This window comes from Pezoporus occidentalis, unplaced genomic scaffold, assembly GCF_034315485.1.
Source record: "Pezoporus occidentalis ecotype Australia unplaced genomic scaffold, CSIRO_AGI_Poc_V1 ctg131, whole genome shotgun sequence".
Taxonomy (NCBI): domain Eukaryota; kingdom Metazoa; phylum Chordata; class Aves; order Psittaciformes; family Psittacidae; genus Pezoporus; species Pezoporus occidentalis.
This window is the reverse complement of record NW_026913115.1, coordinates 536,735-554,734: the sequence shown is the minus strand read 5'-3', so window position 1 is coordinate 554,734 and position 18,000 is coordinate 536,735. Positions and strand designations below refer to the sequence as shown.

The window sequence follows — 18,000 nt, the reverse complement described above, 5'->3', positions numbered from 1 at the left end:
CTGTGAATGCTGATCACATCTAGATTGGTCAACAAAACCTTAAACAAAATCTTGTCTGTATTTAATGAAAATGTTAGATAATTTTTGTTCTTTTGTTTAGACTTAATTCCTGTTTAGTGTCTTTGGAAAAATCCAAATATTTTGAAGTCACTGGGAGTTTTGCTATTATTTCCACTAGGAATAGGAGTTTAGTCTGGTCTGGAATGCATAGGAGGAATATTCCTATACAGTTTTAAAAAAATAAATTGCAATCTCTGGTTTATCCTCCACAGCCTGGATTTCATTTTTGTTTTGGCCAAACTACAAGCTATTGCTGTAAATATTTAGTGGTTTTAGTAACTTTAGTATAAATAGTACTATTTACAGTCAATGGACTGACTATACAAAGGAAGTTGTGTCACTTCCTATGAGGTATTCTGCAGTTAAACCAGACATCTTAGTCCATGCTACATATAACTTAGAATCTGATTGTTATTAGACAGCAGGAAAAATGCCTTACACAAATAAGATGACAATCTTTGGGCAAATCTAGATAATTCCTTTTTCCAAGAAGTTGCCATTACCCATGCCTTAAATTTGATGGAAAATGAACTTTTAAAATAGCAAAAATTTAAAAATACAACATAGTTCACAATCAAAATCCACACCACTTTTATTTAAACATTTAACCCTCTGTGGCATTCTGTCAGTTTGTTGACTTTTGTCAGCATCATTCATTTTATTTAGGTGTTTCATTTCCTGTTAAATGAATATTTTGTGAAGACATTACTTTCATTATAAGCTGCCTTGTTGTATTTTGAACAGAGCTTATCTAGTCACATAGATGAACTACAGAAAATGCAGGTATGGAAAGCTGGATTTTTCACTATTATTTATTTTCCTGATGAGCACATCACCATCCTCTGGGATCAGAGAACGACAGTTCATGTTCAGATGGGTCATCAGTGGCAGGTAAGTGGAAGTCAACGTTCTTATTGCCTGCCATTTCTTTGAGGTGTTTATGTAAGTTTTATTAAGACGTTAGTATTTGCAGAATAGACAATCTCTCACGATCTCTCAGAAGTCATGAAGGAGAGTCTCTCACAATCTCTCAGTCAAGTAGAGAAACATCAACTACCTTGTCGATTAAAATTTTTTTTTAGTTCCTATTTACTGTCTGAATTCTATAATAGAAACAAGTATCTTTGGGCAACATTCTCCGTCAATACTGATTTCATATATGACTGATGCAGTTGTTTTGCTGAAGCATAAAAAAAGCACATAGCTAGCAAACAGGTCACTTCCTTGAAAAAAAGATCAGCTCCTTTCTGGAAGGCTTGGAGATAGTTAGTTGAAAAGAAATAATATTGCTGTTGTCAAAATAAAATATTTTCTGTAGCTTTATTATCACAAATTTCTGAACTGTTTTGGCTGAAATTTAGGTGAAAGGGATCAAATCCTGTCAAATTTATAATTAAACGGCTGAAGACAGGAGCTTAAGAAGCAAGTTTTGAAAATGGTCATGGCTCATAGTGTTTTGTGTCAAGCAGAAATATGGTGGGTTTTAATATATGTGAGTGTATATCTTTTTTTCCCCAGGGTGAATTGACTGGATTATGTGGAAATTTTGATTTGAAGACAGTCAATGAATTGAGGACTCCAGATAATTTTGAATTAACAAACTCACAAGAGTTTGGAAACAGCTGGACAGCTGTAGAGGTACATAGTAAAAAGAATGTGTCTGCTAGTAGATTTTTTGCTGTTATATCACCTAATTTACCTAGAATGAAATTATATGATACTTCCTGGAAGTATCAGGCAGGCAGCAATGCAAATAATAGCGTTCTTAGAGATGTCCTAATCCATTAAGGAGAAGAATATAATCTCCTTTTTTTATAACACAGCGTTGTTGTGTAGAAGAAAATGCTGTACAGTAGTATGAATCTACAAGTGTTTCTGAAGATGTTTGAACAGTAAAGTAGTAATTTTTTTCATAATGGTACAATTATGGGTTCACTTTAGACTGTTGTCAGTTTAGCTGATCTTTCATAGCTGGGAGCTATTTAACTGTGAAACCACAGCAATGGAAAGAAAAAATACGCTTTCATATGCTGTAAAATTAAAAATGGAACTATTTTTAATGTCATGTGTTTAGCGGTGTTCACAGAAAGGTTCCTTCCTAATAGTTATAGTAAAAAGTTCTGATTTCTGACCCATTCATGTCCTCCGAGTGATCATTTTTACTTATGTAAGCTAGACTATTCAGGTGTAAGGACTGTTTAGACCTATGTGTACGTAAGTGGTTTTTGTGCTGCTCTCAGGCAAATGAAACACTTCTTCATATTGTGTACTTTTCCTTTTCTGCAGATTAACATCCCCTTTTAATTCCATATCTTAGTCTGGCTTTAGTTTCATATGTGATGCATTTGCTTTGTGGTTTACATCTCTAAAAAAGTGAAAGAAAACAAAAGAACTCCAAGAAAAAAAACAAAGTTATGCTTTACAAGTTCAAGCACAAAGTGGTTATGAAACATGTTTCTCACCTTAATTTTGCTTTCTGGTTAAGTGTGTTGACAGCTCTGACATCCGAAATCCATGCAGTTTGAATCCCCTCAGAGAGCCATTTGCCAAGAAGGAATGTGGAATACTGTTAAGTGAAGCATTTGAAACTTGCCATCCAGTGGTGAGTTGTAGTCATGATATGAGGTGAACATATCACTAGAGAGAAACTCTATTCTTCAACTTGCATCACTTTGAATCTTCATCTTGTCTTCTGTAGCATAATAATTTTGACTACTATAGCAAAACAGAAAACAAAGAAAGGCTAACCCATAGCGATTCTGATTCTAAAACATGAATGTTTAACTGGTCTATCCTCACTTAGCTGATTTAGACAGTAAGCCACTTTGGCACCAATTTAACATTCTTCAATGCTGGTAGTCTTCTTAATGAATTCAGCCAAATTTATACCCAATTTGTGTTTTTCTTTTTTTTTTTTTTTTTTTACCACAATCACTATTTGCATCAGCATAACTGTTTGCTTTGTTTTGCTCAAATGTATTGCACAGTATGCATTTTTCAGACCACGTTTAAATAAACTGACAGTTTCTGCTAGGTAACATCAGATGTGAAGAGCTCGTTCCTAGAAAAAAAAAATGCATATATCTCCTCACTCAGGCAGCTACCTAAGGAAATAAATGAGCTAATCAACATTTTCTGACAGCCAACAGGCTCAGGTTTGGTTGGAAAAGGGGGGGACTGGGGACAACCTATTTCCAGAGATAGGTCTTATATGGAAATTGACATATCTCAAGATGTTCAGGTATTGACACTATGTGCATGACTTAAAGAGTGTAAGTGTCAGAATGCTTCCTAGGGAAAAAGGAGGTTTCATATGAAGGACAACCAGGAGTCTTGCAGAGTTGCTTTGTATATTATTTTTTGAAGACAGTGAGGGTTGATGTTAAAGTTGTATTAATGTAACGTCAGCTTAGTCCACTGTGTAAGGTAGGTAGCCGCTAAATCCCTTATCATTTTGGAAGTATTAGTCAAGTGTAAGTCCATGCAGAATGTGTCATGATTAAATAAGCAAATCCGCATTGAAAGTTTTCTGTGGAATTTTGTCACTTAAGACAAAACTTCAAAATAACCTAATGGAAAAGTCATAAATTTGCTTGTGAAATTGTTTAATAATATGAAGAGAATGAACCACTCACATGTAAAGAAGGGGTTTTGGTCTACTTTATTATTTCTTACATTTTATGTATATCTGTCTTCCTTAACATTTCTGCACTTTATTGATTTGTGATCAGTTTAGAGAGAGTTTCTCTTTTTTTCATAAGCTTTTGTAGTTTATTATGGTTTAAATATTGCAAAACCATATAAAACACAAGCTCACATGAACATCTTAGTGTGCATGTTCTTAATGGGTTATTGATTTAATTGTGTTACTAAGTACTGTGCAAGATTTCATTATGTGTTCTAATAAACTGTTTACCTTGTGTTTCAGAAAACATTAAAATTAAAATCTTTCATGCTTCAAAGTCTTACATATTAGATTTTGAAAGAGTCATAGCTTTGTATCGAGGTGATTGTTGTCTGTATCTATATGAATATTTTTTGTAAGTGATATTTTTTCCAGGTTGATGTCACCTGGTTTTACTCAAACTGCTTGACAGATACATGTGGTTGTAACCAAGGAGGTGACTGTGAGTGTTTCTGTACAAGTGTGTCAGCATATGCCCATCAGTGCTGCCAGCATGGAGTTGCTGTAGACTGGAGGTCTCCTAGAGTGTGTCGTAAGTTTACTTAACTAGCATTGCCACTGTCTGCATTCATGAGACCCAGACCTAAAAAATCAAACATATTAAGTTACCTGAGGCCATTAGTTGAATCACTAGGCCACGCTGGTAGATATATGAGTGGGTGCTTCTCACTGCCCTCTGTGTCCATTTTGGTCTATCTGGATTACACATTTCTTTCCACATTTGTGGGGGGTACTCTTCTGCTTTTTAACTCCTTGTCCTATGATATGAAAGGAAAAATCATGGCAAGTTGATATTAGGATATGGAATGCTTCCTTCAAATCAAAGTTACAAAGTCATCAGCTCAAGTAATTTCCATCTTCAGGATTTCACTACTTAACAGGGTCTAGAAAACATAGCTGCCTTACTACTGTCACCAGAGCAAGAGTGAAACAAAGGTCTTCTGAAGAAAAACAAGTAGGTTTTTAAGCAGGACTTTGTCATTACCTTAGCATCCTTATTCAACAATGCTTAAAAGTTTTAAAAAGATCTGAGGCCTTTTTCTAAAGTATCTAGTGCAAACACATAACGAGAAACAGTCTTTTCCCCAATGATGTGATAAAGCAGACACAACAGAAAGAATGGGAGGAAACAAGTATTTTCTGACTTTGCAGTTGCATAGAGAGAGCTTGCAGCTTGCTCAAAGATGCACATCAAATTGGCCATAGATCAAGAGGGTTACTCTTAGTTTTTAATGAAACTACATGAATGCTTTAATGTGAACACATAAAGACAGCAGAGTTTAGTCTTAACCACTAGAGGTCACAAAAAGACAGCTGTAGATATGTAAGCTTAATATTTCATGCTAGAAAACTGTAATTTTATTTAAAACAGTATCATTAAAATTAGTATTTTATTTAAAGCAGTAATTATTTGACAAGATTTTTTAAAATATCTGTGCTTTTGGTTTACCTCTTAATTGTGAAGGGTAATAGAAAACCTGTATATCTGCAGAATGCCTGAAACTGCCTTTCTTTTCCTTTTATTTTTTAGCTTATGATTGTGAATATTTCAACAAAGGTAAGTCCTAAAGGAGCTTATAAAATCTCAGTAGAATCTTTGCTTTCTTTATATAACTCTTAGTACCTTCTATGCAAATAATTGTGTTAATTAAAACAGTTGTGAATAATTTATTATTTAAATAAGCAAGATTCTGTTTTAGTCATTTATTTTGTTTTGTAAAAGGCTTTTCATGTCATTAACTTTCTTATTCCTGGGCCTTTCCCAAGAATACACACTTAACTAATTTTGTTTTCTTTTATGGATTATGATTAAACAATTCAATCAGTAAGTAATCAATAGACTATTCAACTCGCTAGTTCTAGTGGCAGTACTTGATCCAGGCACAGTGCAGTTCAAAACTGATGCCCTGTGGGTCTCTTAAATCAATCTTGACCACCTGTGCAGCCTCCAGAGGGAGCTAGCTAGTAAGACTTTTACAACTTTTGTGCCCAAACGGGGAATAACTCTCCATCTAGGTATGTCTGACTGAGCTTTAAGTTCCTGAGCAACAGCCACTGCTGCTGCATTGAAACGGCTCTCAGAGAGAGGTGCAAAACTTGTGCAAGGGGCTAGAGGAAACCTTGAATCTGTACTGGGTACTGTACTGCTGTGTTAACACTGGAATGCATATTGAAGTTAAATTGCAAGCGTCTGCATAGTTAGATGTAGCATGCAAGCCAGCCTGATGTGAGGAATGGTCAGAACTCCTGCTGTTTATTGTATAACTCTTTTTATCAAGCTTGTGTAGAAGCCTCTCTATCCAGATGGTTTATGATATTTTGGTCTTCTGTTAGATTCTATATTGCAGCAGCTCACCCCCAGGATAATCTCAGAAAGGAACTGAGTTTAAATTAGAAGAGACTAGTGTAATGTGCCAGGCCCAAACAATATTGCCAATAAATTTGCATTTTGTCATATACTGACTGCTGAAAATATTTGGAGTGGGGTCAAATTTCTAATGCAGTGGAATTTTATCTAAATCTAAGCCTTTAATTTAAATAAAAGTCCATTGAATATAGGAGGTGATTGCAGTTTTACATTTCCTTTTTTATTTGTTTTATCAATGAAATAGTTTGATGCTAAATAATCTTATTGCACTTGTAAAAGTTTGAAAGTGTGGTGCCTCTAACATCAGTTGTAGTAGTGAATTTAGATTATATACTTTCATAGTGCTTTATTAGTTTTACTTGCTACTGAATTCTTGCTTACAGAAATGGTGGAGAGTTTTGCATGTGACCAACTTTTAATAAACATAGCTATTGTAAACTTCTCCCTTTAGATCCTGCTACTGTTTGCTAATCCAGTTTATCAGTATTCAATATCGGATTTTTCAGAGCTCCAATGGGGGGGGGGGGGGGGAATCTCTATGCTGAAGATTTTATTTTCTACCTCAAATATAGAAGCATTCCTGATGATTACTTAGTTTTGGATACAAGAAAGTTAAGAAAATGTCTTAGACCAGGGAGAGGTTTTCTTTATGTAATTTTGTCATGAATCCAAAGTGAAATAGTTCTAGTCCTACTAGAAGCAGGAGCAGAAACCTTTTGTGTTTGGTAAGGGGAAATTCTCAGCTGGTAGCTGTGGTTTCTCAAGTTTTGGATGGGCCTGAGGTACCAGACTTAAACATATGCTAACATTTCCAGATCACTGAATGTTTTAAGCTATTTATAAAATGTATTTTAAATCCCTGCGCTGAAGGTAACCAGATATCACTGTACATGTTTAGCATGGGCTTGTCTTACTTCCCAGTGATTATGTTTGTATCTATACTCTTCAAGGAGTTCTCTGATACTTGATGATAACAAACTTCTATTCCCTGCAAAATGGCTAACACTTTAGACACTAATAAAATAGGTTTTAAAGAACACTAAGAAGTGTGTAATGAGTTCAACCATACAAATAAACAATTTGAAGGGATCCCAGGGTGGTCTATAGAACATCGTTTGTTTCTAAATCAAATAACAAAGAGGTCAGATAACTTTAATAAAGTGACTATGAAACTGAAGTGGATGAGAGGGAGGAAAAGCAAAAGCTAATCATGAATCTTGAAAATTGAAGATAGGTATTTTGGACAGTTTTGAGAACATGTATTTTCTAAAAGAGTTTGGCATTATTTTGGTTGTCATCATAGTTTAGTGCATGGTACCTAGAGCTGTTTTCAGAGTGGAAAGATATGCTTTTATGCGCTGTATCATAATATTTAGAGCTCAAGCATTTGTGACAATTGACATGAAAGATAATGCTGATATTTTTTCTCAACAGCTCTGGGAAAGGGCCCATATAAACTGGTCAGCTATTTGGCTGGGGAATTTGTAATGGCAGTGGAACTAGTGGATGGTGGTGTTTTCCCAGTGAGAGAAGAAGATCTTGTTCCTGGACATACAGTGACCTTTATGCTGACTTCAGGACTTTATAAACCCAAAGCACATGGTAAAGTCACTGTAACCTAGAGGCTTAAATAAGGCAGAACAAATTCTGCCTTTGGGTGTAATCCTACATTTAGGAATAGACCTGGGTGAAAGAATCTTTTTCTGTTAGCTGATTGTGCGTCTTAATGTTGTCTGCCAAAATTTTCATTTGCTTGGTTTAAAAAGATGATTGTAGCTTTATAAACAGATAATTTTAGTTAAAAAGCAACAGCCCCTCTGTGCTCCAACTTTCAGGAGGACCAAAACAGTGATTAGCCAAGTTCTTTAGATATATGTTGCTCCCTGAACCCTTCCTCTGGCAGAACTGGGACATGGGAAAGAGTGAGAGAGAAGTGGTACAAGAAAACTGTTCCCTAATTCTCTCACTTTGCCACCATCACCCTTCTTTGCTTGCTTGTATGGAGATGCCTATGGTGCTAACCTAAGCTGCACAAGGGTGCATACTGCAAATTTGTCTCCTTCAGGTCCCAACTTCAGTTTCTGCTGAAGAAATGTGTTGCTTATTCAGGTCTTGCACACCTTCAGAAAGGTGGAAAAAGCTTACAAGAGTATATTCAGCACTTTGTGATGTTGATTAAATGCTAGAGTTGTCTGCATATACAGCTTTAATTTGAGCTTGATTCTCAATACCATTTTACTGGCCAGAGTCCCCTGATCAACTCTTTGGATGGCCTGAAGGTGGCTGCCTTTGTGTAACCAAAGAAGGAATATGGGTCAATTGAAAAAATGACAGACATTTGGTTAGTAATACTGCTGTCTGTAGAACTGACACAAGAACTCATGTAACAGAATATCCAAGGCCAGATTTCTTTTACTACTCATAGTTTTGAGACACTTGTATGTTGTGTTCAATACACATTTAGAAAGGGAAGGACAATCCTACTGTCTTATTTACATATATAAATCTCTCTTGTTCAGAATTTAAACTGGGAAATGGAAATTGGGCCTTATAGTCCAATTTGAACATTTCATCATTCGGCCATGAGAGTGTTTGTACAATCAATATGATATTTTTCATATCCATGTCTACATTTATATTGCATTCTTGGTTCTTTGAAAAGTGGAAGTGTTTTATCATTTTCAGACAAATCATAGGCAATTGGAAGTTTTGTGCCTTGATTTGCAGTGGACTGACTGTCCATTGTTACTTTTCAAATAGCTACCTGCTACAGACAATTAATAAGGAGATATTCACAGAATCATAGAATAGTTAGGGTTGGAAAGGACCTTAAGATCATCTAGTTCCAACCCCCCTGCCATGGGCAGGAACACCTCACACTAAACCATGTCTCTCAAGGCTCTGTCCAACCTGGCCTGGAGCACCGCCAGGGATGGAGCATTCATAACTTCCCTGGGCAACCCCTTCTAGTGCCTCACCACCCTTACAGCGAAGAACTTCCTCCTTATGCCCACTCTAAACTTCCCCTGTTTAAGTTTTAACCCATTACCCCTTGTCCTGTCACTACAGTCCCTAATGAAGAGTCGCTCCCCAGCATCCTTACAGCCCCCCTTCAGATACTGGAAGGCTGCTATGAGGTCCACTGTGTTTTTCAAATTAGTTGAAATGTTTATGCTCAGAAAACAAGTTGGTCTTCCAGAAAGTGTTATACCAGAATGTGATAGTTATGCCTGGAGGGTTAGTTGATTTTACAGTAGTTTAATGGCTGTTTTCAATAGAACAGCAGAGTTTACCATAAAATAGAATGGTAATTCTTTGAGCAGCAGATGCCTGTAACAGGCTCAAGATCTGACGCTCTGCAATTGGTTGTGCAGAAGCTTGCTTAAATTCAGTACTGTTTTCAGGGTAAGGTATCGTGTGGATACACTTACCAGAAAACAGGCTTCACAGATAACATTCTTAGAAGTGTTAGGGAGCTGGCTGCTTAGAAAGCTGAATGCAAAATACAATACATTTTTGTAATTTATTTTTAATGAAAACTCCTAAGCTATAAATTCCTGATGGCAAATGTTCCTTCTAGGGCTAGCTAGATAAAGTTTAAGGTTTTTTAAATAAATGGCTTAGTGAAGGTTGTAAACTGAATCCTGGTATGGGCAAATGTCTTAATCTGTTTGTATTCCTGTTGAAATCTGTAGGGTACTTAGAAAACTAAATATCCATCAGTATCTAGCACTCTGAAATCTGTGTATTTTCTTAGGAGATTCAGGCTATTCACTGGTAAATCCAATGTCATCTTTCATTCCTCGTGCTACTATTAACAGTAGTGGTACATCAGAATGAGTTCAGTTTACTATGCATATATCAGCAAGTAAATGAGTTCTGTGTTGGTTTTGTTTTGTTGTTTTTTGGGGGTTGTGGTTTTTTTGTTGTTTGTTTGTTTTTGTTTTTAATTTTATTTTAATTTTCTTTCCCAGATTCCAACTTGATTTCATTTGAAACAGCTGAGAGACCAAACTATTTTCTTCAGCTGGTCTCCAATAATACTCTTGTTCTTTCTAAATGGAAAAAAAATAAAGAGTTTCACAGCAGATCTACATTTGTCATTCACAAGAATACATGGCTTTCAGGATATAGTTCCTTTGAGTCATTTGCAAAACCAGGATATTTCATCCACATTTCAGCTTCTTCAGTTGAGCTTCTGAAGTATCATCATTCAGAGGAGTTCAGGTTGTCAACCCTTTTTAAACTTGTAGGTGAGTAATTAAAGTTTTATTTTTATGAACAGCAGTTTGCTCCCTGTGAAAATACAAGCTAAATGGTATTCATATTTTCAGAGGTGATGGGATGGCTTACTTCTCCCCTACATAACTGGGCAATGTGGGTAAACTGTCATGTGCAGACTCAAAATCTTCTTCCCTGATGTTTGTAGTGAGCATGAGATTTTGTTTTCTTATCAAAAGCCATTAAATAGCTTAACATACCTTTGCTATATTTACCAACTGGTTTTGGAAATATATAGCCTAGTGTATAGTTTCTGGGCAACAGTTGCTTTATGGGTGGTGAGGAAATTATTAAGGAGTAGAAAATCCATGCTGATGAATAATGGATTCACAAAGGGAGTAGAAAAGAAGTGAATGTATTGCTAAAAGTTAAGGTCTGTGGATGATGTTTCTTCTCGTTTCCCTCTGACTGATGCCAAGAGACAGTTTTCTGTACAGTGCATTCTCATTGCAAGCTTTATGGCCTCCTCAGAGGTTCATGCCATCTAGTGCTAAGGACATTGCCTGTAGATTACACTTCTCAAAACTCATGTTTTCCCTGAAAACCACCTCAGACTTTATCCATGTACCCACTCGCAGGGCCTCTGCTTTTTATGATGTTATCCCCTAGTGTTTCAGGGACTAGCTAAGAGATCAAAGAGGTACATACCTTTACTTGGGGATCTAGATGCCTGTTTCTCTTATATGTCTTGGACAGCTTAAGCTCTCGCATACACAACATAGCTTGCTGTGAGAGTGTTTCTACCTAGGTGATAGATTTTTATTCCTGAAATAGTAGTCCCATTCCACTGAGACATAAGAGTCAGAGATGTAGCAGATATTCTTAGCATCCTTTGTAGGACCTGGACACAGAAGTTGCTCCTACAGGAACTGATGACAAAAAATACACATTAAAAAAAATCACTGGTAAAGCTCTTTGTTTTTTAGATTAGGAAGGAAAAGAAATAATAAGAATAACTGTTTTCACATATTCTTAAACACTTGGGAACTTTGTGCTGAAATGGATATGGCCTTGCAGGTCCAGAACAAGATGCAAGAAGTTATATTGGCCTATAAAATCATACAAAGCAGATTAAACCACCATTTTCTTTAGCTCTGCTTTAGTCTGCTTTTTTCATACATCACATGTATCAAACCTATTTGTCCAACTTTAGTTATGTACTTTAGCAACAAGTACTTCTTGCTGAAACCACCAAAATCACTACAAGTGTTTATATTCTAAAGCTTTTTATTGTGCTGTAATTTTAAATGCATTAGCAATCTACTAATGGCCATACGCAAAGAGTTGTGGTCAATGGCTTAATGTCCGGCTGGAGACCAGTAACAAGTGGTGTCCCTCAGGGATTGGGGTTGGGACCGGTCTTGTTTAACATCTTTGTCGCTGACATGGACAGTGGGATTGAGTGCGCCCTCAAGAATTTTGCCAATGACACCAAGCTGTGTGGTTCGGTTGATATGCTGGAGGGAAGGAATGCCATCCAGAGGGACCTTGACACGCTTGTGAGGTGGGCTGATGCCAACCTCATGAAGTTTAACCATGCCAAGTGCAAGGTCCTACACCTGGGTTGGAGCAATCCCAGGAACAGCTGCAGGTTGGGCAGAGAAGAGATTCAGAGCAGCCCTGGGGAGAAGGACTTGGTGGTGTTGGTCAATGAGAAAATGAACATGAGCCGGCTTCAGTGTGTGCTCGCAGCCCAGAAAGCCAACCGTATCCTGGGCTGCATCAAAAGGAGCGTGGCCACCGGGTCGAAGGCGGTGATCCTGCCCCTCTACTCCGCTCTCGTGAGACCTCACTTGGAGTATTGTGTGCAGTTCTGGTGTCCTCAACATAAAAAGGATATGGAACTGTTGGAACAAGTCCAGAGGAGGGCCACGAGGACGATCAGGGGACTGGAGCACCTCCCGTATGAAGACAGGCTGAGAAAGTTGGGGCTGTTCAGCCTGGAGAAGAGAAGGCTGCGTGGAGACCTCATAGCAGCCTTCAAGTATCTGAAGGGGGCCTATAGGGATGCTGGGGAGGGACTCTTCATTAGGGACTGTAGTGACAGGACAAGGGGTAATGGGTTAAAACTTAACCAGGGGAAGTTTAGATTGGATATAAGGAGGAGGTTCTTTACTGTGAGGGTGGCGAGGCACTGGAATGGGTTGCCCAGGGAGGTTGTGAATGCTCCATCCCTGGCAGTGTTCAAGGCCAGGTTGGACAGAGCCTTGGGTGAGATGGTTTAGTGTGAGGTGTCCCCACCCGTGGCAGGGGTGTTGGAACTAGATGATCTTAAGGTCCTTTCCAACCCTAACTATTCTATGATTCTATAATCTGTTTATTTGGGTAACAGAAATATTTTAATAGGTATTACTGGCAATACCATTTTTTAAAATCCATTCCTTATTCTGAGAAACCAAAATTTGTTTTGCAAGCAAAGAAAAGAAATGAAATGTTGTAACACATGAAGTGTGGCCTGGCCATATTTTACAGTGACCATGCTGAATCTCTGCACAGACAAAACTAAAGCAGGCATTGACTTCTGTGACAGAAGAGGCCAACTGTATGCCTTGTGGAGCTTCTTGTTATCAAAACATTGAATTAAAGTGTTAATGGTGGCATTGTGAATCTGCTGATGTTTTGCAGTGCATGACGCTGACAGCCTAATGCAGCTGTTGACTGGCACACTCCAACTTCAGAAAAAATGACAGATTTTGTCATTGCCAAATGCCTGTTGCCTCTTGACAAATGTTTGTAATCGCAGGGCTGTTGAGAGTTTTGAACGGCAGAATTACAGAGCTAATGCTATTACCAGGATGTTCATACAGCATTTCAATCAAGTAACTTTTTTGGGACATAACAAAAATAACTCCTTAGTCTTTTATCTTTGAGGGAGAAATGAAGAAGGTTAAAATGTGTTCCAATTCTCAGTGGTCATCCATTAGCAGAGTGGTATGTCTTTTTAAGTGTGAAGTCTTTACCCTCCTGTCATTATACCAAAAAATCCTGTCTATGCCAATGGAAAACTAAAACAATTTACCTCAGCAAGTGGGATCAGATCAAATGATCAAGAGGCATTTCATTAATCACCACATCCGAGGGCTTGGGTTTCAGAGTTTTATAAGCAGAGAAACATAGGGCTCGAATCTTTCTCCAGCGTACTTTCACAAGGGCCAGCCTGCTGATGTAGGGTAATTACATGGTCTAAAAATACAGCAGCATTTGTTTAAGTTAATGGAAAAGTTACACCAGCTCCAGAGTGCACAGGCAAAAGCGTATTGAGTTTCCTGCTGACTATTGTAAATGCTTTGCATATTAGATCAGAAACTCTTGAACCAGGAACAGCTATTCCTGTGGAATCAGAGGATAAATACTGGGAGCAGAATAATAGGCCCAGTAAATCCCCTTGGCCAGAAAGTTCCTCATGAGACTTCTTCGTGCTCTGACGCACATTCAAAAGGAAGAATTTTACATGACCTGATCACCACAGCAATAGATACATCTTTGTTTAAAGTCAGCTGACGAGTCACTTTTTCCAGTTTCACCGCAATAAATATCGTCATATCAAAATACTTTGACTATAAATTGCACAGACATGATGGGCTAACACTGCAAAGTATTTTCCATGAGAATTCACTTTGGCTTGTAACTTGGGTTATTTTCATTGTACTTAGGTTTGTTTGCTGTCCTGTTCCCACAGACATTTGAAGGTTTGAGTTGATAACTGAATTTTAGTATCTAGAGTATGCTTACAAGAAAATATATTTTGTGCAGGAATTTTTATCAGCGGTGGATTGGTATGCATTCAGTCAAAAGCAGGAATGCATTTAGTCTTAGCAGATGGACAGGCACAGAGGCGTCATGCAAGAATAATCAAGTCACATTTGAAATTATTGGGAAATTTGTCGATGTAAGGAATTGATGACCTTTTTATGGATATAGCTGCAGTTTTCTTACCCTTTTTAAAAAGGTCAGGTTCTATGAGGCCATGATCAACCTGGTCTAGAGGAAGGTGTCCCTGCCCATGGCAGGTGGGTTGGAACAAGGTGATCTTTAAGATCTCTTCCAACCCAAACTATTCTATAATTTTATAATAAAAATAAGATGCTCAAACTAGTTACCTTTTACAGTTCATAGAATTATCATAATATGCTTTATCCTTTTAAGGTCACTGTGAATTAAACTTACATATATTATTAAAATGTGATTTGCCCTATATAAATTCCATAGCAAAGTTCTTAACAATATTAGCTAAGTGCTTTATAAACCAACTTGCTGTAAATACAAGCCCTGTTATAGAATTTTCAGCTAAAATTAAAATTAAACCCCAAGATGTATTAAGTATATGCACACTGCATGGAGGTATTTATCAATATTTAATTTTATTTAATTTTCATACAGTGCATTTTGGGGTTCTTTTAATGTTTGCATTTTAATTAAACACATTCAGAAACATACTACAAAATGGCAAATGAAATTAAATTTAATGAAAAACTTTGTTTAGAAAAGCATCTTGAGTCTAAGATTTATACATGATATCATTGACTATCTTAACTTTGACTTACATCCATCAGGAGAGTTAGTTTCCTAGAACGTCCAGTTTTACTCATGAGTTGTTCATAACTCTAATTTGAGCTTCTACACTTTGTCAGTCTAAAAGATAATGACATGAGATGTGGAGCTGGATAATGCTGAGCAAGTGCTGTTGTACCTGCAAATCCCAAGTATGTCCCTGAACACATCTGCTTGGTAGCTCTCGGTATCAGACTGAGGGCACTGTAGAATTGTAACACCTTTCCTATTTATACCACAAACACAAAAATTTGACCTCCCATTTTTGACTGAATAAATAGGAGATTAAATAGTTACTGTAACAATATGATATTCCTCTAACATTGTAATAGTAAACTAAACAAAAGCATTTGAGAGATAGATAGGTAATTATACTTTGCTTTCAGTGATGTTTTGTCTGGGCACAAAGTTCCATTTTTTCCAGTGATATTTGCTTACACTTATTGCAGAAATGTAGAAGTCATGAGAAGAGTTTGTTAGTAGTTTGAGTGTGTTAAGTGGGTAGATAAGATTTCAAGTTTCTAAACTTGTAACTGAGGAGATAGGCAATCTATTACTAAGCAGAGTTTTGCTGCTGTTACAAACAGAACTAATTCTAAAGCAAATTTTTCTCATACTAGATTTTTTTTGGGGGAAAAAATAGCAAAATAGAAGAAAGCATCAGATGAGAACAAAAATCCTTTTTTAAAAAAAATTATTTTAAAGGTCTTTGTTTTAAATACAGCCTTTTATTAACATCAGAAATTTTGAATTTAGCTTAGTTCTTTTTTAATTAAACAGCCATTTTTTGAGCATAGCATGAAATTATTGATAATATGCAGATGCTGACAATGGCAGATATTGTCTTTATGAAGTGAAAGGCAGCATAGGAAAAAAGGTAGGATGGACTTGTGAACACCAGGAATTTTTAACACACAAAAAAGTGGCCAAGTTACTCAGAAAGGTTGCTGCAGCTCAACAGAACACCACAGTCTGTCAGTGATGAAAAATTAAAATTCTTTATAAATGGTTGTAACAGTTCTCATGGCCACAGAATTATTTTTGAAAGCCCCGAAGAATGAAAATCATAAGTTATAGGAAGAAAATGCTTCTCTGATGTCTGAGCATGTGAGAAAACAATGGAGTTGGGGAATATCTTTTAATATGTTGTCTTTGGCAACCCATATACCTGCAGTCATAAAAAGCTTTCTGCAATACTGTAACCTGTTGATATGCTCAGCTCCTGTTAGGTAGAAGAACTGTGGGCTCATTTGGCATATCAACTGGAGCGACTGTCACCCAGGGCATAATTTAACATTTTTCGAAGGATTTGCTGTGTCACTGAACAGAAGACAAATGCTGGTAGTCTTCACCAGGAGACACATGGTTATTTTCAAATGCCATGACAAATCCTTTTGAGGAACACATGCCTCATATAAGAAGCTTGACTCATTGTCTGTAAACTATGTATCATTCTTTTGTTATGAGTGAACTGTACAGTTGCAGAGAGTACAGTAAGCTCATATTACTGGTTGCAGGAGGGGGAATTTAAGTATTAAAGAAATGGAAAGCATGTGGTGGAGATGGCTGATTAGCATCCTGCCTAGCATAAAGTGTTTGTGCCATGACACTGGCAAAATCCAGAGTTTCTGAGCTATAGTAGTTTCTGCCATGGGAATAGTAGTATTGTAGCAACAATAAAGCCAAGGTTGGTCTCGCTTGGAAGTTAATGTCTAAATTCAATAGAGTGAACTAAATATTTCCCTCATTTTAGGAAAAGGGATGTCTGAATGGCTTTAAAGCACGTTGTTGCTGCTTTTCTTTGTACCCTAGTAACTGTGGATGTTTTGATCATTGTTAATATACAGATGTATTAATAAGAGGCAGAATAATATTTTGACTAGTTATAGAGATACTTTATTGTTCTCTTGGCTTAGAACGCATTCATGTTTGTTCAGAACATGGCTCTGTGCCTCTGTTTCTCCTCCCCTTCATTTGCTGTCTAATGTCTGTTGAGTCTAAACTGTTTAAGTAGGAACTGCATCTTGCTGTGTGGGTTTTTTTTGGTGGTGTGGGCTTTGGGGGTTTTTTTTGGATTTTTTGCAGTGGCTAGCACAGGCAACAAGGTAGGTCCTTGGGCTGCTGAAGCATTCAGGAAGTGATGTTGCCAGTAGTGAAAACTTTAAATATGAGGAGTGACTGAACAGACATTCTTCTAATGCCGGAAAGGCATTTTCCCATAATTCATAATAAAGCATAGATTTCACTATATCTGATGGCTTTACTGAGGCATAATGAATTTTTTTGAGATACTCAAAACCAATTCATGCAATATATTCTATTGGAAACCAATTCATGCAATATATTCTACCCTTGCTGTGGTGATTTAATCTGTTCTTTCATGCAATTTACACACTAAACAACCTAACTTGGCTTAGCCTGGCATATTCAATTCTCTAAAATCCCTTGACTGGAAAATTGAATATTCATTGGTTCTACAGCTCTTTGAAAACTCTTTTGAAATTTTTATGACCAGGTTCATGAATTCATCTGTTGTCCATACTCCTTTCTGCAGAAGCAGAGACAAAATTTGCAGAGAAGCGTAACTCTCTTCTTGACTGAAAACAGTGTTTATTAACCACTCAACAAATTTTATGCCTTTATATAGAAATTTTCTCTGTTTCCTACGAATGCATGAAACACCAGCAAACTCTGTGAACTTAATCTGTAGGAAAGCTTCAGGAAAACGTGGCAATCATTTCATAAAAGTCTTAAATTTATTTGGAGAATAGGAGATAGTATGTTAATCCCAGCACTTGGAAGTATCAATTCACGAACAGTGTTCTGCCAAATTGAGAAACTGCCATTCTTCATTGAGTTACAGTGTGCTATCTGCAAAGCTTGTACCGTTATTGTGTTTGAAAGTTCTGTGATTAATGTGAGGTTTGTGGTAAGAGTTAAAAGTTACAGATTGGTCTCAGTACTTAATCTAGGGTAGTCTGATGAATGAGATTTCCTAGATTCCATTTGGATATACTGTTATTGCTGACTATTACTATTGGTGGTTGCCTGTGCC

The 18,000-nt window shown here is 37.0% G+C and overlaps 1 protein-coding gene across 1 annotated transcript in view; it reads left to right on the top strand.

Moving 5' to 3' along the window:
* OTOG (otogelin) overlaps nucleotides 1–18,000 on the top strand; it is a 97,086-nt gene that overhangs the window by 43,936 nt on the left and 35,150 nt on the right. Inside the window, exons 25-31 of the mRNA XM_062608917.1 lie at nucleotides 805–951; nucleotides 1,579–1,698; nucleotides 2,546–2,662; nucleotides 4,121–4,277; nucleotides 5,277–5,303; nucleotides 7,548–7,715; nucleotides 10,088–10,366. Of these exons, the coding sequence (XP_062464901.1) occupies nucleotides 805–951; nucleotides 1,579–1,698; nucleotides 2,546–2,662; nucleotides 4,121–4,277; nucleotides 5,277–5,303; nucleotides 7,548–7,715; nucleotides 10,088–10,366 (1,015 nt within the window). The remainder of the gene's footprint in view (nucleotides 1–804; nucleotides 952–1,578; nucleotides 1,699–2,545; nucleotides 2,663–4,120; nucleotides 4,278–5,276; nucleotides 5,304–7,547; nucleotides 7,716–10,087; nucleotides 10,367–18,000) is intronic.